The following is a 21,259-nucleotide window of genomic DNA, read 5'->3' as shown; positions in this document are numbered from 1 at the left end:
TACTGTCAGAGAGCCCCAAAAAAAAAAAGTAGCAAAAAGAAATTCAAAAAAATAAAATAATAAACAGTGTTTGACCAGGTAAAACTTCCTCACTTTTAGTTGCACACTGAAAATAAAGGGCCCAAAAGTGACATTGAAATTTCTGTGACACATTTTATTTACATCATACAACTTACTCTGTATTATTGGAAGATAACACACACTGCAGTATATAAATAAAGACATTTGTACAAACTTGCATAACTAAAACAGATTTAAAAAAAAAAAAAGGATTAAGCAGCCAGACCCTCCTCACCACAAAAATGATTTATGAAACGCAAACACTACTCATCCCATATTCTCAGTCAACAACTGTTCACATTTTCCCTCACAAAAAAAATTGTTTTGATCAACATCATAGTCATGTAACATTCCCAACATTGTGAACATAAACTCACATTAAAATGGCAGAAACTATTCAAAAGTGAAGTAAAATGGAAACCAGTAGTGGGACCAAACCCTGTCAAAGGCAAAACAAATTATTCAAGTTTAGGCTACTTGTCATATGACAACACAGATACTGGTAGGGAAAAAAAAAGTGTGTGTAAGGGGGGAGGACGAGAAAAAAATTGTCGTATTAGTAAAGGACCTAAAGAGCATGGGGCTGAGCTGTCAACATTCAAATCTTTTTCCACAAAAGAACATTTTAGTTTTGTAACATTTTGTTAGCAACATGGATGTTGACACAGAACTGACACAGTGACAAAAATCTGAAAACACAAAATGCCTTTATCTGACCATTTCTGATGGGTTTGATTCTGAACAAGGGGCCAAATTTGAGAAGAAAGATAAGTCTAATATTCACTTTGCTACTCATGCCAGCAGAGAGCAAGCATGATTGGGATGGCATCACTAGCCAACAGCAATAATCCTCTCTAGTCTAGCCCAAGCATGTGATCTTCTCTACTATTGAGGATCATAACAGCTGTCGGGGAAACCTTCAACGTATTTAGAAAATCACTCCCCCCTGCCGCCATCAGGGCCAGCGCACGATCAGCAGTGTAGAAAATGCACAAACGGATGGAAACCACAACATGGACCCCGTTAGTCCTCTTAATTGTTCTCAATCAACTTCTTAAAAAAAAACTAAAATCACACACAGAACAACAGCTGGAAATATGAACCAACAGAAAGAAATCCATGGGTAGTGATGGTGACAGTTGAGGTCCATCAAAGAAGGCTGGGCTCAAGTCCATTTTGTGTAAAGCCGATCGATCCCAAAAGTTCTCATATTCTCTGGATCTTGTCGGCAACAACCACAGGGTTCTCTTTGCGAATCTTGGCCGCAGCTTCCGCTTTGTAGTCGTACGGACAGTTGTGCTGGTCTGAGTAACGGTGAAAGCCACAGAACTGGTTCCCACAACGGCACTCAAAACCTGAAACCCCACAAGACAGCTTAAGCTTGTTGAAGAAATACAGCATGCTGAGAATACATATACTGTCCATAATACTGATCAGATGAGGCCTGTCGAGACGACAGAGAGAGGAAGGTGCAAGACCAGTAAAACGCTGTGTAATCCATGTAACAATTTTACAACGGAGATGGAATACGATTTAGAAATGATAGAAGGAAAATAGAGGGGGAACAGGGACATATCTATGGGGCATTCCAGTGGAAATGGGTGACACAGTAGATGGGATACAAATAATTTGAGCCCATTGAAGTAATTTTCCCACCACTTCAGTACTTTTTTCATTTTAAAGAAATCACGGCATGTCACATCACATTTGGACTAATCTGCCAGGCACTACCGTATTTTCCGGACTATAAATCGTGCCGGAGTACAAGTCGCATCAGCCATAAAATGCATAATAAAGAAGATAAAGATATATATATATATATATATATATAAGTCGCACCAGGGTATAAGTCGCATTTTGGGGGGAAATTTATTTGATAAAATCCAACACCAAGAACGGACGTCATCTTGAAAGGCAACTTAAAATAAAAATGGAATAGAGGCAACAACAGGCTGAATAATTGTACTAACATTACATGACACAAACAACAAACTGAGAATGTGCCTGACGTAACATATTAAGAGTTATTCCAATAACTATAGCATTAATAACATGCTTACAAGTTTATCGAACCATCCGTGTCACTCCAAATCACTAAATCCAATGAAATCTTCATCCTCTGTGTCATATTTAAACAACTCCGCTATCTCCGGAGGTAGAAGATGCTGCACTTCCTCTTCTACGTGGCTTATGTCAGACTCATCTGTGTCACTCCAAATCACTAAATCCAATGAAATCTTCATCCTCTGTGTCATATTTAAACAACTCCGCTATCTCCGGAGGTAGAAGATGCTGCACTTCCTCTTCTACGTGGCTTATGTCAGACTCATCAGTTGCAGTTCCAATTATTCCACAGGCCTAGAGCGCCTTCTTGCGGTTTAGTGTGAAAATAACATGTGAAATGATATAATGCGTTAATAATTTGACGCATAAGTCACTCCTGAGTATAAGTCGCACCCCCACCCAAACTATTAAAAAAACTGCGACTTAAAGACCGGAAAATACGGTACTAGATATGGAGGTCAGCTGATTCAATTCAGCCACAAAAAAAAAAAAAATTGCCGCCTGCGCCATTTTCACAATTTTGGATCAATTTGGGATCAAGATCAACCCAAATGTTGAAGAAAAAAAAAAAAATCAGTCAAAAAAAATAAAGATGAGAAATGTGATAAATGAGAAAATACAGTTTCTTCCACCTGCTGTAGGATTGGAAAACAGGTTTTTCTATCAACTCACCTGTAAGGCCAACCTTTTTGCGGCACATAAAACAACGGTTCTTCTTGGGTTTGGGTGGCTCTGGGTCTTGGGAGTCTTCACTGCCAGCAGTGGAAGGATGAACTGTTGTCACTGTCATCTGACTCCCCACTACAAACAAGCAATGAAAACGTTTGACTTCAGAAAGAAAAAAAATCAGAGAGGGGACCCGCTGCTTAAGATGTCTCTAAAAGGAATGTAATCCATTGAAAAATAATGTATGACAAGACAAAAATGCGTTTTGAGCAGGTCATCTTTTCTTGAAAAGCAAGCTTATTTTGTTTATCATTATAATTCAGCCTGTTTCTGACCAAGTCAAAACAGCTCAAAAGTTAGCTTAGAGGATTTGTCAACGCTGAAGGTACTACTGTCTAAGACGAAAAAATACCCAATTCATGTGAAAGAAGAAGCATCAATGAAAGATCATTATTCAATCTTGTCAGTCTTTTTGCCAGTTAAAACTACCCACAATTTTTCACAAGCAGTTATGTTTTGGAAACTATTTTCTTTTTTTCTTTTTTAAACCATGGGAAAAACAATTAAAATTTGACACCCACTAGAGTCTACAAGTTCTGCTTTGCTTCCCGACGCTCCTTTGTCCTCTGACGAGAAATTCATCTCAGCCATTTTTTTTGTTATAGAAACTGGTGTTGAGATCTCACTGCAATATAGAAACATGTTGAGATTAGGTACACGATGATCATCATCAAACCATATTTCATGTTTCACATTTATCTAAGGCAACATGAAAAGTGACGGAATTACCACTTAAACATTTTAAATGCTCTTTACTTTTCCAACAGAAGATCTTACCTGAGAGTTTCAGTTGCAGCAGCCTTGGCTGAAGCTGCCGCCTCAGCTGCAACCTCTGCTGCAGCCACGGCCGCTGCTGCAGCATTATTCAAGGTGGCCTCTAACCTCTGGATTGCTGAAGCCTCAACCGTGGGGCCACCGCTGCTCCCTGCCGGAGAGGATGCATGACAAAACAATCACAAAATAACACGTGTAGTAGCTCTCAACTTGCATCCATGTGCATCCAAATGAACTGCTCGTAATAGATTTAAAGTATTCATTTTTGCCGTGGAATACGCCTGAACATACATTTTAAAATGTACAGTGCGTTGGCTAAAATGAATCCCAATTCAAATCACCGTCAATTCATGCTCAGCCCTAGTAAACATATACAGCAAAAGTATATTCATTCATCTATTCATTCTTTTTCTATTCGCAATTTAGAGGTTTGCATTTACCTGATATTTAGATAACCTTTAATTCAAGCCACAGACACTAAAGAAAACATGTTCATATCAGGTGAGGACAGCATGCCCATGAGCGCAAGTGCTTTTATCCTTGCAGGTGGGAACCTTAAAAAAAAGACACTGTAGGTCTTACCCACAGCAGTCAGGGAACTGACTCCTCCATTGTTCTGTCGTGACAGGTGCTCCTTGTGGCAAACAGAGCACATGCCATTAGTCCTAGGGTTGCCATAGAAACCACAGCCGTTAGCACAGAGCATCGGAGCTGGGCTCTGATTGGTCTCCTGGGCCATAGCGATGTCTGGTAAACTAACCTGAAGACAAACAAAAATGGATCTTGAAGCATTGTATGTGTTTATAGTATTTAAAATAGTATTTAAAATGGAAATGAAATTGACACGTCTAAGGAATTACGCTGACAAAGCTTCACAATTACTGTTAATTAATGTTTGCAAAACTGGAAATAAGAATTGGTTTTCTAGTAAAATACAGCATCAGGTTAACCAAATGTGAGCAGTTGATGCCTTCTTCAAACGTAAAACAAAAAAACTATTATCAGATGTCTAACAGATTAGTCTGACCGACAGTCCTGTGAGGTGTGTAGATTTTTTTCACTTAAGTCATCATTCATCAATTTTCTTGAGTGGAATACCAAAAGTCTTCACTCACCTACCTTGACTTTCATAAAGTTAAGCCATAGGGTTTTACTATGACGTCTTTGCAGCTGAAACAGATTAAACTCTTCTGTAAAGTCTCTCCACAATGTTTAGGAGTCTGGAATTGTCCAAAATGGCTCCTTACTTCCAGTGATACACTCTAAATGCTTCAGCATAGCAAGAGAATTTGGACAATTGCATGTCACACTTCCTGGGAGCAGTTAAGGAATGACCCGTTTCAGTTCAAACATGACTGCGCAGCAGTGCACAAAGCAAGGTCCATTTATGAATGGGAGAGTTTCGCTAGGATGAACCTGAGTGCCCTCGACGGAGTCCTGACCAACCTTCGGGATGAATTAAAGCACAGACTGAGGACCGAGGCTTCTCAGTCAATATCAGTGTGAAGAAATGGAATGGGGAAAAGAATCTATTTTTGCTGCGATGTCCATTTAGTTCATATGCGAGTTAAGAAAGGAGCGACTATTTTAGGGAATGAAGTCTGTATGCACATGTACAATTATAAACATGCATTTACAGCTATACTCATGTGACCTGCAATCACAAGCACCCCACACTATTGTGTGATTCAGTTAGCATCACTGAACGGACGGAAATCGTCAGTAAACCATAATGCGCCCAAAAAAATTATATCCCTGCGGAGAAACACAATGTACACAAGAAAAACAGAAGTGAGAATAACACATCAACAGCAAAATGCTCAAAACATCGAGACAAAGGCCACCATCCCACAAAATGTACTAGTAACCTGAAAACGTTGACAACTCAGCATGCTAACACTAATCAAGAACACAAGTAGGTTGTCTACCTGCTTACCTTGGTTAGAGGTAAAAATTTAACACGTTTGCAATCACAGGTAGTCGGCCGATCAGGCCACAATGGTGTCACTTGAGCAAATCCACTGAGTCATGCTAGCACGCTAATGCCTGTCACCAACAGTTACTTTTTCCGAGAGGAAGTCTCTTATAGATGTACACAGCGCAACGGACATGCAAATATAGACATAGCTTATCGTGCAAGGCCCAGAACATGTAGCTTACACGTATTTTGACACAACTTTTTGTCCCTGGTAGCTAGTACGCTAACGGGGGTTAGCCAACAGTATTGCGTGGAGCGGCTTCTCGTGATTTTAGCTAGTGCCGAAGTGAACAGAAAAGCTTTAGCGTCTCACCTTTAGAACTTACAAATAAATCTGACAAAATGAATATGCATGCACTCGTGAAATATAAATAAAATAACGCTTCCTCTCTTTCTAGCTTGAAATACGAAAAGAACTAAGCAAGACTATTCCAAAAATCTCTGAATATATACTAACACTGTGTCAACGAGGACGATGTATTATAGTTAACTTTAACTTCACAATAATTTAAGTGTAAACGGTTAAACCAACCTAAAAAAAAAAAAAATACACCAAACAACAAGCAAGGCTAGCTTGCGCTCATTAAGTTTACTTACCGCCTATGTGAGATGATTGTTGGTTTTTCTTTTGAATAATGACTTGGTTGTTGATGCACAGTACGGGCCGTCTTTTTTGCGTTTTTTTAAATATTTTTTTCTTCTCGACGTCTAACACAAAAATTGTCTCCTGCACTCAGGCTAGCGCCCTAAGCGTCCTAGTATGAACTGGTTGCTGATCCGAGGTGGCATCTGTTTAGTTACATGTTGCGTTTAGGAACTCCGCTTCCGGTGGACGTCATGGAAATAGTGAACGCCTGACTGAGTGGAAGAAGTGGTTGTGTTCAATTGTTGTACTATAAATAAATATTCCATAAATATTGTTGTTGGTGTACCTGATATGAACCGCTTTAATCTCATGAGGGTACTTTTAATAAATTATTTGCTGCGTTCAATAAATTTTTATAGACTGAACTTTCTTCTAAGTTTCCTATAACTTCCATTCATGAAAATAAACAATGCTTCCCAAATTATATTGATCTAATGTGGAAGGTATCAAGAATAATTGATTAATCGATCGTTTCTTTCAATTGGTTAAAATTGCTACTGTATCAGAATCGGAAACTTTTTCTGCTTGATTTGGCCCAACATTTTTGAAAAATCTGTTGGACTTATCTACGACATCATTCATATTTTTAATATGTAAATCAGACCAAAGAGGAGATTTATGGATGGAGTGAAAGAGGACATGAAGTTAGTTGGGGTGAGAGTCTGATTGAAGAGAATTCAAATGATAGGGTGAGATGGAAACATGATTCGCTGTGGCGACCCCTGAGGGGAAACGAAGAAGAAGAAGAAGAAGAAGAAGAAGAAGAAGAAGAAGAAGAAGAAGAAGAAGAAGAAGAAGAAGAAGAAGAAGAAGAAGAAGATCCTGTTTCGTGCTGTTCTTAATCACATTATTTAATATATTCAAATTAGTTCATTTATTTTTATATTTCTATTTGTTTTTTGTGTCCTTAGTTTGGTAATTATACCGAATTATTATTTATATTTGATGAATTCCTCATAGCGTGATATATTTTCGAATCTACTTTTTCTTTTTCGTATCTACTAGCCCTTTTGCAACGCAATGATCCCCATAATGTTTTGGTTTTACTTTGTATTACATAATTAGACATTTTGTGGGGGTGACGTTTTGCGCGAGCAGACGCCGCCATTGAAAAACATACAAAAATAACTTCTACACAGCCACCACAGGGGAGCGCAATTCCGAATACAAAGGGGGGCGGTCAGATAGCGAATCTGTATGTATTTTCTTCTCACAGTCAAGATTTCGTTCACAAATTATATTTTTTATATTAATTCACATTGATTTCTGGAAAAGTCTTTTTGGACCCTTTTCCTGGCATAAAGGTTGCACCAAAACCTCGGATCCTCCTCTTTTTAGTTTGTTTTTCATCTAAATATCCAGGCCAAAACGAACGCACCAGCCGTATTTTATTTGTGTTGTGCTTTATTCCTCTTTTTTTGTTGTTGTAAAAACTGGATTTCGGTTTTTTATTAAAGTGTTAATCATATATGCGATGATATTCTCTGTTTTGATATAGCCTAAAATTATTTAGATTTTGTTTTCCAACATATAGCATTCCGTTGCGAAAAAAACAGGAAACGGAAGTGGAATTTCAAAAATCCACGTGACCATCGAAATTTAACGAGTATTTATTATTTACGAGGTATCTTTTAGATTTGTATTTGATGTCAGGCAGGTAGGGTATGGTCAATTGTGCTCTATATTTTGGTGTTTTTTATTACTCTTATTAAAAATTATAACGTTTTTGCTGGTGGCACGGAACACATTGAGTACAGATGCGTTAGGCCAATCACGTCCTCCGACAGTTTAAGCCAGCCAATAGGCTTGCAGTGCGCAAGGATTTAAACCAAGACTCCAAGTTAGACTACAGTTCATGCTTCAGTCTTCGGGTCACAAAACTGCGTTTTAGGAGCAACAGTCTTTTAATAATGGCCCTTCGTGCTACAAGAGTAAGTCAAATGTAACTTATTCAGAATGCAAGTCTTCTATTGACTTGGTACCAGCTTTATTTTAGGTTGCTCTTTAGCACGTCCGTGCAAAATGTTATGCATGTTCTACTCCTGATCAGCAATTTTATTCATTGTATTCTTTCGCAGTTCCAATTTAATGTCGCCACGATCAACTTTAATTTTGTTTTCAGAACCGCTTGGCTTCCACCAGGACGGAACTCGCTGTTAAGACATGCTCCGTCGCCGCTCCCACACTCAAGACGCGAGCCGCTCTTGGGGACATTGGTAATGTTGCAGCTAAAAAAGAGTCCCAGAAGAAGGTAATGTATTTTCAGAATACAAGAAACTTCTTTTATTGATCGAGGAACTGCCGAACAAAAGCGTTTTCTAACGATGACTTTTGTGACCCACATATTTAAAAACCAGCAGCCATTTTATAAATGCTCCCCCCGATAAAAAATATATGTATCATACCGCAATTAAAAGACAGAAGTTTGAGTGTCGTATGTGTTGGTTGATTGCCTGTTCCTTTCGATATGAAATGTATTTTGAGCACATTTTAATTGCATCTAGTGTAATATTTGCTTACCTTATCCATCACTTAGGTCGTCAAATCCCAGGTTGTTAAAAACACAAAGGTTCCCGTTGTGACGAAAAAGGCTGAGCCCAAACCAGACAATGTTCCTGTGGAACAGGTAAAATTTTATAATTGTAATCTGTGTACCTGATGAACTGATAAACCACCTTCATGACTGTTTTAGGTGGTGCCAGCGTCTCCGACTCCAATGGAGACTTCAGGCTGTGAGCCAGCTGACTTGTGTCAGGCATTTTCTGATGTCATTCTGCACAATACTATCAGGGATGTTGATGCAGATGACTGTGAGAACCCTATGCTCTGCAGTGAATATGTGAAAGACATCTACAAGTACATGCGTCAGCTGGAGGTGAGAAATGTGCAGCTGTTGTCTGTTGCTAGAAGTCTTAATTGGATCTGGGAAAACCTTGACTTGGTTAAATTTCACCAATGGTTCAATTTCTTTGAATTTTTAAAGCTAATTTGACCAGAGGTTTTAATAAAACAGTTTAAAACTGCACTTTCATACTCCTGAGAAACTTGTTTAAATAGACTTTCTGGTAAGGCAATTGGTTAAAAGGTTTTAATAAATGTTGAACTTGAAAGATGATTTAAATAAATCTTAATGCATAGTCTGACTACTAGCATTTTGTAGCTCATCAGAGTTAGAAGTTAGATCCCTACTAATTTATAGCTGTAGCACTTTATACATGGAGGTATACAATGCATTGCCTTTTGCAAAGACGTCAAGTGTCTTCTTCAGGCTGAGCAGAATGTCAGAGCCAATTATCTTCAAGGCCAGGAAGTGACCGGAAACATGCGGGCCATACTTATTGACTGGCTAGTCCAAGTGAGCCTGAAGTTTCGCCTGCTGCAGGAGACCATGTATATGACTGTAGGAATAATTGACCGCTTTCTTCAGGTAAATGGTCATAGAGGAAGTCCTTTGTAAAACTTAAAACAAAATGGCTGATGCTAACAATTTGTTTTCACGTTGAAAGGACAACCCAGTCTCAAAGAAGCAGCTGCAGCTTGTCGGAGTGACTGCCATGTTCCTTGCTTCAAAGTATGAGGAGATGTATCCACCAGAGATCGTTGACTTCGCCTTAGTGACAGACCAGGCTTACACCACTGCCCAAATCCGAGAGATGGAAATGACAATCCTGCGTGTGCTGAAATTTCAACTCGGGCGCCCTCTACCCCTGCAGTTCCTCAGGAGGGCTTCAAAGATTCATGAGGTTTGTTGCAGTATGTATATTTATAAAAAAAAATCTTATGGGCTAAAATATTTAACTCTCCGCACGTCTTCACTAAGGTGACTGGAGAGCAACACACACTTGCAAAGTACTTGCTCGAGCTGACCATGATCGACTATGAAATGGTTCATTACCCGCCTTCAATGGTAGCAAGTGCCGCTTTGGCTCTTACACTCAAGCTCTTGGGTGCAGGTGAATGGGTGAGTGCTGCTTTAAAATCAGGGTTTTGTGGGCCTATTGGATATCATTTAAATTCATTTTTTACCCGCAACCCTGTGAATTTAATGTCCTATTTCCATGTCACTGTGGTTGGGAATCAGTGGTCAATGTTAGACTGCATGTTAGTTTTTTTTTTTTTTTTTTTTTCTCCCCGTTTTCAGGATGCGACATTGCAACATTACATGGAGTACACACCAGACAGTTTGATACCAGTCATTGCACACATTGCTAGAAACGTCGTGAAGGTGAATGAAGGACAAACTAAGCATATGGTAAGAGGCTGCCTTAAATGTCCCAAAAAAATTTTTAGATGAGAATACGAGGATGCTTTTATCTGACTTTGCAGGCTGTCAAAGACAAATACTCTACTTCAAAACAGATGAGGATTGCAACCATCTCGCAACTCAAGTCTTCTGTAGTGAAAGATCTTGCGACGCAGCTTGCCCAGTGAGCTCGAACTTGTAATTTTATTTTGTACAGATGTGACCTTGTAACAAATGGCCTCTAAAGCTTTTTATCCCTTTTACGCTGATTTTAATCAGTTTTAAATCTGTATGAAAGTGTCTAGGTTATTTTTTTCCCCGTAACATTAAACTGATTGGATGCAGGTTTAAGAACAATATCAAACTCGATATTTGCAATTCTAGTGTGTGTGTGTCTGCTCTGAAAGATTGTTATTGTAGATTATGCTTTAAAATGGTCACATTTATGCTGCTTTTCAACTTGTTTACATTCTGAAATGTGTTAATTAAATGTATTCACCAAAAGTGAATGTTTTTATTTGGTTTTTTTTTTTTTAAACACTCCAGTTTTGCACTGTTTGGGTCATACAGCTGTTAAATTTACATGTGGAAATGCACTTTGAATATCCTACCAGCAGAGTGTACTATTTACTTTTTTTGTGGGGGGGGCGCCTAAAACGCCCAGCGCTGCAAGAATGCATGTAGCCATTTGTCGCACATAAGAATAAATCAAAATTACCCTCTGGATTCTTAAAAGTCCACCTTGTATTTGCTGGCTACTTTAAAAAAATTATTTGTGCTTAAACTCATGCACGACAATTTACTCATGTAAATTGTGCTTCCAACAGTCAAGCGGGCGTTTGCACTCTTGGTATCCTATAAAACCCTGGTGGTCTTTGGCCAAGACTTTAAATTCAATGTAAATTGTGTGCCAGACATTGAAAGTCGGGACGGGGCTTGATAAGCAAATTACTTCCACCCGCTTCCTTTTTTGACAAGTCATGTCAAATGGAACTCTAATGTATTGTGTACATGCCGAAATAAACAATTAACTCAAACTTAATTTTGAGGGCTAGGCATTGCTGTTTATGGCAGAATCACTTTTTACTTTTTCTGTCTCAAGGTTTTTTTATTTTTCTCACCAAGTGTCGCAAATTTGAAAAGGTTTCTCTCCAGTAGCCCAATTAAAATAAATCATCTGTGAGAATAAGTACAAACCCCCCCCCCTCCCCGTTTTGATTTGAGGCCATCAAATGTTTTAGCAAACAGTGATTACTGGGTACTAAATGACTTTTTCCACATGGCTCAGTGGGAGAGTGATAGTCTCCCAACTTATAAGTGATGGGTTCAACGCTTAAACTTGGACTCTATGCTGTTGCACATTTGCTTGCCATCCATTTTGAAGCAGAGAGCAAGTTGGGCAATTGATGTTTAGCACTCTAAAATGCTAATGAAACAATTTTCTCAACTTTTAATAGAATATGTGATTTTGATTTACATAAATACTGACTCTCATATTTCTGTGAAATTGAGACAATGTATCAATATGCATCAATACCTGAAATTACTGCTACTGTTTCCAAATGTTCACTAACATTTCTAAGATTTCATACAGTAATGTCCAATCGCTGGGAAAGCTATTTTTAGAACAGGTTTGCAGGTGGGGTTACACATACTTGTGTAGATTGCCATTAGTGCAAATTTGCCAGTATTTAAACTCATGCTGACAGTTCTGTAAATGCATTACATTGCATCTGGTTGGTTTCAAAAGCATTTCTGCTATATAGAAATGAGAACTTGTAGCATTTAAAACGCTCTGCAACTTTACACTACTTCCAAAACCTCAACACTCAGTTGGCTGAAGCATTTTTTAAGCTAATGGATAGTACACTAGTGACTGTGTATCCTTACGATCACAGCTGAGACCCTGGAGTTATCGTGTGACCCCAATCCATCCCACAATTCCCTGGAGCCCTCCGAAGAGCCTTTCTGAGCAGGAACATCTGCCGTATACAAGCTTAGTCACTGTCTTCATTGGGCTCACAAGACCATCACTCACAGAAGGTTCCCTGGCTAATAGCTTGATGGCAGTTTTGGCTGAGACCTGAACCTTTTTGTGTTAAGCTTCGTTGTTCTAGGTTGTGATATAGTCACATCTAACAAGATGGCAAGTTTATTGACTTGCAACAAAATTGAGAGAATCTGATTAAATTTAGTGAAAAACTAAAAATGTGACTGTTGTAAAAGCACAACCTCCCCCTTTCTTGAAAACCCACTGAAGCATAGAACCGTCTGTTGCATTCCACTACGTCACATCATTTGTCTTGGTTAGTCTTTCAAACTTACTGATAATGCAAATAATTCGTGCTTGGAAACTGAGGTCATGAGTGTGCACACGTATCCGTTTACAAGAGATTCTCCCTTCAGCTGCTCTCTAAACCATACATTTGCAGCTGCCACTTTTTCCTGCTCACTCAATGTTTCAGCCATGTGGCTCTCATGATTGAGCAACCAATGTACACTGCAATTCAAATGCTAAGCATAATGACTTTTACAACGCCTTTCATAAAATGACACAACTTGAGTGTTTTACATAAATACATTTTTTTAGCATTTGTGATTTTTTTTTTTTTTTTTTTTTTTAAACAAATATTTTCTCATGCATCCTCCTAATTATGGAATCAAGTCGCGGGGTGGATTGGACATCCGGTGGGCCGGATTCAGCCCACGGGCCACCAGTTGATGATCCCTAGTATAGTACAATGTTATCCAGGCCAGCTTGGCCTCGTCCCTGCACCATGAAGAGAATAAGAATGTTACGTGACTAAAATTAAGACCACTTTTGTTATTTTTGCTGGTCTCTCTTCTGGAAAAAAAAAAATGGTTGCCAGAGGGGTCAGATTTTCCAGATTTGGTCCTCAAGCTTTGTCCAGGTCTGTTCTTGCCAATTCATGGGAAGAGTCAACATCTTGTCCAGTGCCCCTTGCAGATCCAGCTTTGCCCTTTGCAGGTTTAAACTCTTTTTGCGAGAATTTGCTAGTCAGCAATAGGGTACACCAAGATTGAAATTCTTCCTTCCAAACCTCTCGAATACCAGCAATTTGAAGATCATCAGAGATCGGTCTCGAACATCTGAATCTTGTTGTAAACATGGCCCGAAACGGCCGAGCCCTCGAACAAATGAACCGTTCAAGGAGCAAATGGCCCTGTCTATCATTTCTCATATCTCAATTCACGAATGACAAATTCAAACAAACGGACAGTGCTGTTAGCATTTCTGAGGTACTTGTGGCAGACGGCAAAATGCAAGGAATGAGGTCTCGTGGAATGGAGTCAAATGTAGCACAGATAAACACAGTGGCATTTATTTATACAGCGTATAGATTTTCAGGTAAATTCCATGTGCTTGCCAAACTTTTGGAATCCTTTACTTTTGTGTGTCTTGAGGGAAACAAAGAATCCACTGTAACAGCAGAGTGCTGGAATTAGACTTTTTGCCAGATGTCTTAAGCCTCTTCATATTTGAGTATTTGCAAACAGAAAGTAATCTTTAACAACAAGGTTATGCTAAAATTTCTTGGAATGTCTGAAGGCAGGGAGATTGTTAAGAGTGACAAAGAACACAATAAACTGGAATGAGTTTTGTTTTTTTGTTCCCGGTAGCACCCTACACTGATGTATATATAACTTTTGGAGAGAGCAAAATGCTTACAAAATGTAATGTTATGGAATCAATCATTTGAAGTGCTTTTATATGCATAATGGTTGTTGTCATGACTTTGAACTTGCCAACAGTTAGATGGCTGAATTCATTTTTTATTTTACCTTTAAAGGTCCCTTGGCCTCAAGATCCAAATTTTTACTGATTCATGAATAACATAGGTCAAAATGAGTCTGCGACATGGCATAAATTTGACATCTATGTGCTCTGTCGAAGTCAGAATTCTGACTTTAAAGTGAGAATTCCCACTTTCTGACTTTAAAGTAAAAATTTTGACTATTTTCAGAATTCTGACTTTAAAGTGGGAATTCTCACTTTATTTTCAGAATTCCCACTTCAAAGTCAGAATTCCCACTTTAAAGTCAGAATTTCCACTTTAATGTCAGAATTCTGAGAATAAAGTCAGAATTCCCACTTTAAAGTCAGAATTATCAGAATAAAGTCAAAATTCTCACTTCAAAGTCAGAAAGTGGGAATTCTCACTTAAAGTCAGAATTCTGACTTTCTGAGAATAAAGTCAGAGTTCAGACCTCACTTTAAAGTCAGAATTCTGAGAAGACAAGTTAGAATCCTGTCACCCCCCCCCCCTTTCTTCTTCACTAGCCCTAATCCTCTTCCGTAGAATGTATATAAAAAGCTTAATTAAATTCTAAATTTTATGATTTAATGGTCATTCCAGTTTCAAGTTGTTTCCATCTTGTCGTAACAACATTGTTAAAGTAATTTGCCTTGGTACCCATCCAGGATGCATGACTCTTTGCTTCTGACTGATGTCTTTCCATTACCCTCTTGCTGTTCTACAATTTTCTGAGTGAACACACACTGCATGACATATTGTTTTTGTTGTTCTTTTGTTGGCCATTAGATGTCCTTTCGACAAGCAAGAACTCCCTCACAAGGTCCTTTGAGATTACAATCAATTGCGCAAATATGAGTGCACCACATGGTCAGCATGTCAAAGTAGCCAATTTTCTTCTTCAATCAACATAACAGCAGCTGCCAGCTTTTCAATTGGATTTCAAATGATCCAAACTTACCTACTTTGTTGTGCCATTTGAATCACAAGAGTGAAAAAGGGTCCTCGTGTGTTAACTTTGCATACATTGAAATTGTGATGAATGGTGACAATGTACTAGCTGAAATAAACAAACAGAAATGTTGAATCATCAAACACTTGATGGCAGTTTTAAGCTTGTAATGTCTTTCTGATATGATAATGGTAATGAACATTTATCCAATGACGATGAGGAGTGTCTGGTGGTATCTTTAATGTGCTGTAATCAGACCTGAGCAGGCAAGCCAGACCACCAAGAAGACGGGAATCCTGAGTGGTGATAAATCCTACAATGGTTTGGAGGAGGGGAGAGAAGATGCTGACAAACAGTAAATCAACTTCTTACGTTGTTTGGCCATCTTCATTCTAGTCTGCATGAGACATGGGTCTTGACGCAGCCAATGGATCTTTGTGGTGTGCTCCGTGTCTACTCGTTCCAGAGATTTTAAGACAAACTGTCCAGGAAATATGGGAATAGTTTCCACTTGTATGGAATGCCCTTGAAATTGTACAATTTTGAATCCTCTGATGTTAACCAGAGATTTTGGAACACTCATGAGGGCTGTTACAAACGTCACAAGTGATATGTTCCACTTCCAGCCTTTAGCACTGACAGAAATTGTTGCAAATTTAAAACAATTTAGAGCTTAACAACCAGTGTACTAGAACAAATTCTGTTCAGGTTCCACCGCTACCTCTTTTTTTCCATTCATCATGTAAGGTTTTAGGATTTTAGTTGGCCAACATTTTGAATCGGTAATGTGCGGAGGCCAATGAGTATACAGGTTTACAAATTGGTGAAAGGTAAAATAGTGCAGCATTGTTTTTATTTTATTTATTTTATTTATTTATTTTATTTTTATTTTTTATTGTTTTAATCTAATTCATTGTCTGGGCAGTGTGGCCTGGAAATTCCAAACAGTAAACATGTTTTTTTGTTTAAATCATGTTTGTGTGTATGTGTGTGTGTGTGTGGGGGGGGGGGGGGGTTGTGTGTGTGTGTGTGTGTGTGTGTGTGTGTGTGTGCGCGCGTGTGTGTTGCAGCGACTGTTCGCTTCTGCCATCAGTGCCTGTCCCCCCATCATCCAATACTAGCAGGTTTTAGTTCTCAAGCAGTTCATTTATTAAATGCATACATCATATAATAATTTTACTCTGCAGGTAGAATTAAATCCTTATTATAAATGTTTGTGTTGCTTGAACCACATATCGTAGTGTACTGCTGTTTATATTAACAGATACCAAACTTGCTTTATATCCATAATTCTCTGGGTAACCTCAATATTAATAATTCTCTGGGTAAAATGGTTTAACAACGTAAACATTATTTCTTCTACTTAACGTAATGTTTCTCGATATGAAATTTCATCTCTGTTGTGGCTAAAGGCAAAGCATGATTGCACGGAGAGTCACTATTGACAAAGGTGAATCGAATACAATCAATTAATGGGCCATATACAAAAATTGATGACTTTAAATAAATTGCATCATAAATCGCCTTTTCCCATACAGTCATTTTACTTTGGAATTATTTATTTTTATTTTGGAAAATTGAGCACTTCGTCGGCCACATGCACACTGCGAGGACATAACAGATGCACAGTTATTGATTGCACTGGTCAATAAAGACCAGTTTCCTCTCGGGCTATTGTACTAATGCGCTTAGGGTGAATGTCACAGCAAACATTGCAGCCCAGGTTATAAGATGCACCCGAGTGCCTTAATTATTCACAAGGCCTCCCCACCAGCTCTGGCCCTCCATTAGAAGCAGAAGGAGAAGAAAGACTAGGGGGTGGGCAGCCAGATGCATGAGGATGATGTCACTTTTCCCTGTTAAAACCAAGCAAGGGCACCTGGGACTGAATGATGTACTCATGGTCATGAATCACAAATTTACCAGGAATGTCTCAGAGAATGGTGGTCAATTCAGCTGCCGAGAGAAGTAGTAAGAAGAATGGACATACAGATTCCCATGTTGTCATCAAGTACCATATTTTCCGGACTATGAGGCACACCTAAAAACCTAAAATTTTCTCAAAAGACGACAGTGCGCCTTATAGTCCAGTGCGCCTTATATATGGACCAAATTACTAAATTTAAACTGACCCGAAGCATTGTGTCATGAATCATAAGTGGCCCGCTGAAGACTATGAATCTTGAATCAAAAAGACTATGGATCATTATTTTGTGATTATAAAGTAATTTGGTGCGTCTGAAGTTGAAATAAAAAAGATAAAATGGAGAATGATTTGATTTGGATTAAAAATCTGACATGATGCATTAATGGTGCTCCTTATAGTCCGGTGCGCCTTATATAAGGACAAAGTTTTAAAATGGGCCATTCATTGAAGGTGCGCCTTATAATCCGGTGCGCTTTATGTATGGACCAATATTGAGCCACTACGGCAGGCGTGTCCAAATATATAGACTTATATATGGACAAAGTTTTAAAATGGGCCATTCGTTGAAGGTGCGCCTTATAATCCGGTGCGCCTTATATATGGACAAAGTTTTGAAATGGGCCATTCATTGAAGATGTGCCTTATAGTCTGGTGCGCCTTACAGTCCGGAAAATACGGTAGTCCAATCACAGATTGCCATGTGACATCAACAAACAGACAATTTCATGCGGTACTCAGAAGTCTTAAAAGCACACACAAAGAAGAATGGCGTGTACAGTTTCATTGTTGTGTGGAAGTATTTCCAATCTCATGCCAGACTGACGGTCATTTCTGAGAACTGCTGCTGTAGTATGTGACGCAAAAACTGGAAAATCAACACAGTTTGTTACACAGACAGGAGAGCAGCGCAGTGCTATGAAGCAAGCGGAGAACACTACACGGATGAAATTTATAGTCTTACTTTCCCTATAGTGTGTGTGCAAAAATGAAGTTGGGACAAAAGTGCATTTTAAACCGAATGGCACAAAAACAATGTAACTATTTGAACCCGTCTTTGGTGATTCTATCTTTTTTTTTTTTGGTTTCCAGGGAGAAGCCACTCATCAGACTCAACATGTGACTGATCATTTAAACCAACTGGGTGGGATTCAATTAGTAATGGACATTGGAGACCCCTTTGGCGCCAGATGTCACAGAACCATTTGACCACGCTATATTAGATATATCTTGTGAAAGGACACACACAAAAAAAGATGGCTCTAATTAGGTTTTCGAATCAGATTTCATCTGGTGAGTGCCGGTCATTGTCACTGCACTAAATGTAATAACAATTACCGACAAGCTTTATTACTTGAGACAGATGGTGGGGGAAGTTCACTTTTAAGTAAATTGGACACCATTAAAATGGTCCATTCGCTCACCTCATTTAACTTTGCCACCAAAGCTATCTATGTTTGAAATTGTCATTTTATGCTCTGGCATAATTTACTCTAAATATCGCCATAGCCAAACCTCTCTGCATCCCATAGTTCAAGAGCATTTCAGCTTGGACAACCATTAGTTACCAGTTTGGGGATCTGTCTGGTACTGAACTGATGGCTTTGTATCTTGCAGAAGTAACAATGAATATGCTCTCTCTCAATCCTCTTACCCAAATATGGTATTGACAGTCAAGCAATGACTAAATTCTTTCCTGGAGCAATGTCACAAAAATAGCCTGTGCTCTCTTTTGTTGTGGAAGATCTGTCCACTTAAGACATTATTGTCCATGTAGGACGATTTTTTGTGCTTCCTCACACAGTCATTAACGACTCACTTAAATTACTTGTAATACATAATGGACAAATTACAAGCTATGAATTTTGTCATCCTCAGTTTAATTGCATTTCCTAAACCAAAAAGATGCATTCCCAGAAAGAGATTATTTTTCCTGATGACTCTACAAGACAAATGGCTATTCTGTTTGCTGAGCCAGTCGACTCATAGAAAATCAAGAATCTCTCTCTCTCTCTCTCTCTCTCTCTCTCTCTCTCTCTCTCTCTCTCTCTCTCTCTCTGTCTCTCTCTCTCTCTCTCTCTCTGTCTCTCTCTCTCTCTCTCTCTAAAAATAAAGATTGTCTTCTGGTTATTCTGGTCAGACTATGTTCGCAAAAAGTAGACTATTCCCTTGACTGTCAATTAAGGGCATTTTTATACAGTGAAAGCCAACAAGACAAAGATGTGTGAACAATGATACTTCTCATAGTCCTTATCACTTATCTTGAGCATGTTTCCAGTTCACCTGTCTGATTTAGAAAAAAGTCACAATTACTAAACACACAATACACAAGGCAATTATTAGAGTACATAGGTTTTAATCTCAAATGTGCAATGATGTATGTGGATGTGGAAATACTACAATTCAGCACAAGGCAATAAAGGATGGCCTTTCCAAATTGTCCTAGACTTCCCAGCATGGCCGGTACACTCGTCCCACCATGCATCTCATGGTGTCCCGCCTCAGGATGGGTAAGTTCAGGTCCTGGTTGTTGTCATCAGCTCGTCTTTTGTAGAGGGGCAGTCCATTTCGCAGCGCTCGCAGGTCACGCCAAAGACTCGGATCGGCAACAACGATGACCCGCTGCCCTCTTTTTTTGCCCTCAGCCTCGCCGCGGTTGTTTTCTGTCACCTCCTCGCTCAGTATGGAGGTGAATGCGTCCTGCTCCAAGGAGTTGTCTTCAGCCAGGTCCACAGGCGACGTGCCAGAAGAGTGCAGCACGAGTGCTGCTGCAAAGATGATGCACATGAGGGACCGTCGCATGGTGAAGATCTTTTTGGAGACCGCTTGGCTTCAGGAACGAAACGCTCTGCAGATGTCTCGGTTTCTTGTTGTGATTTAAAGATCTTGGGACGTTCTTTTATACCATTTCGGATACGTAGGATTGTCCATGCTGGCTTTTGTCCTGAACATCATCATAGGTTCTCCTGTTGTGCTCAGGAAATTAGCTGAAGGTATCAATACAGGGCTGAGTAGAACTATCATACGTTCAAGTGTGTTGTCTTTACACAAGTTAATTAAAGTTGTGCAAGGGATGACTTTGAACCATTGATAACGAAACAGTGGGAATTCTTTAAGCAACTGAAAGCAAGACAACTTCAATCCAAAATGACTGACCTTTAAAATAATGGGGTGGGATAAACACCCACAGGCACATTGTGGTTTCATACGCTGCGATGACGGCTAATCACTTCAGCTCATTGTTCACAATTTTTTTTTTACAGCAATTACCAGGTAGGATTAGTGAGTGATGCTGGCAAAAGATTGTTGAAGTGTTTGTCCTGTCGGCAGCCTCTTGGAAACGTGGCAGCGACAAAGTGAAGTTCATTTAAATTGTTATTATTAAATCATATATATGATTAAATATAATTAAATCATTGAAATTATTTAAAGAGAATATTGTAGCAAATCAGTTTTTAATACAAACTTTGTTAAATGCCCGATGACCAATAATCAAAGCCTTACCTGCCTATGTTTCCAACTGCTTTAATAAAATAACAAAACAAATGCCTACAACAAAATAAATCAGCGTTATCACCCTGTAATTAGTGTTTGCCCCCTCCCTCCCACAGAGTCCAGGATTTACTTATTTCCGTATTTATTTAAGTACGTATACGTATGTATGTATGTATGTATGTATGTATGTATGTATGTATGTATGTATGTATGTATGTATGTATGTATGTATGTATGTATGTATGTATGTATGTATGTATGTATGTATGTATTATGTACGTATGTATGTATGTATGTATGTATGCATGTATGTAGACCTGAACTTTTTCAGGCTGTTGTTGACCCCTATACCTACCAGCTTTTTGGGGATGTAGCACAGGTATCAAGTTCAAAATGAGAGAATATTTGTACAAAAAAAACAACGTTCTTCACTTTGAACAATAACCGAATATAGGTTCGCAAATTTGTAAATCATTGTTTTCTATTTTATTTACATTTTACACAACATTCCAACTTCATCAAAATTTGAATTTGTAACTGAAAACAGCTAAGTTTGGAAAAGAGAGAAGCAGAGGTTCATCAAGGAAACTAAAGCTTGACTAGCCTGCAGCCCAGCCGTAC

The 21,259-nt window shown here is 38.8% G+C and overlaps 3 protein-coding genes across 3 annotated transcripts; 1 reads left to right on the top strand and 2 right to left on the bottom strand.

Moving 5' to 3' along the window:
* Positions 1–128: 128 nt before the first annotated feature.
* LOC148389942 (AN1-type zinc finger protein 5-like) lies at positions 129–6,429 on the bottom strand. Its single transcript, XM_088392538.1, has 6 exons — positions 6,200–6,429; positions 4,207–4,384; positions 3,628–3,775; positions 3,372–3,475; positions 2,797–2,925; positions 129–1,415 (listed from the first exon to the last, which is right to left on the bottom strand). The coding sequence occupies exons 2-6, from the start codon at positions 4,361–4,363 to the stop codon at positions 1,267–1,269; spliced, it is 687 nt and encodes a 228-aa protein (XP_088248664.1). The 5' UTR covers positions 4,364–4,384; positions 6,200–6,429; the 3' UTR covers positions 129–1,266.
* Positions 6,430–8,024: 1,595 nt separating this feature from the next.
* ccnb1 (cyclin B1) lies at positions 8,025–11,000 on the top strand. Its single transcript, XM_088392523.1, has 9 exons — positions 8,025–8,179; positions 8,371–8,499; positions 8,785–8,874; positions 8,941–9,123; positions 9,517–9,675; positions 9,755–9,991; positions 10,069–10,209; positions 10,390–10,500; positions 10,575–11,000. Exons 1-9 carry the CDS (start codon positions 8,159–8,161, stop codon positions 10,677–10,679), a joined length of 1,176 nt encoding a protein of 391 aa, XP_088248649.1. The 5' UTR covers positions 8,025–8,158; the 3' UTR covers positions 10,680–11,000.
* Positions 11,001–19,312: 8,312 nt separating this feature from the next.
* On the bottom strand, positions 19,313–20,004 carry pmchl (pro-melanin-concentrating hormone, like). Its single transcript, XM_088392027.1, has one exon. It carries the CDS (start codon positions 19,943–19,945, stop codon positions 19,586–19,588), a length of 360 nt encoding a protein of 119 aa, XP_088248153.1. The 5' UTR covers positions 19,946–20,004; the 3' UTR covers positions 19,313–19,585.
* Between the last annotated feature and the right edge of the window lie 1,255 nt (positions 20,005–21,259).

This window comes from Syngnathus floridae, chromosome 12, assembly GCF_059516105.1.
Source record: "Syngnathus floridae isolate MCC-2025c chromosome 12, RoL_Sflo_1.0, whole genome shotgun sequence".
Taxonomy (NCBI): Eukaryota; Metazoa; Chordata; class Actinopteri; order Syngnathiformes; family Syngnathidae; genus Syngnathus; species Syngnathus floridae.
Note: the sequence above shows the minus strand (reverse complement) of the source record. Positions and strands in the feature narration are given on the sequence as shown.

Coding starts and splice junctions, on each gene's coding strand:
- LOC148389942 (XM_088392538.1), bottom strand. CDS start 4,363: ATGGCCCAGGAGACCAATCAGAGCCCAGCTCCGATGCTCTGTGCTAAC. Junction 3,476..3,627: donor GCTGCAACTGAAACTCTCAG/GTAAGATCTTCT, acceptor TCTATATTGCAG/TGAGATCTCAACACCAGTTT. Junction 1,416..2,796: donor CAAAAAGGTTGGCCTTACAG/GTGAGTTGATAG, acceptor GTGGGGTTTCAG/GTTTTGAGTGCCGTTGTGGG.
- pmchl (XM_088392027.1), bottom strand. CDS start 19,945: ATGCGACGGTCCCTCATGTGCATCATCTTTGCAGCAGCACTCGTGCTG.
- ccnb1 (XM_088392523.1), top strand. CDS start 8,159: ATGGCCCTTCGTGCTACAAGA. Junction 8,180..8,370: donor TGGCCCTTCGTGCTACAAGA/GTAAGTCAAATG, acceptor TTTTGTTTTCAG/AACCGCTTGGCTTCCACCAG. Junction 10,501..10,574: donor AAGGACAAACTAAGCATATG/GTAAGAGGCTGC, acceptor CTGACTTTGCAG/GCTGTCAAAGACAAATACTC.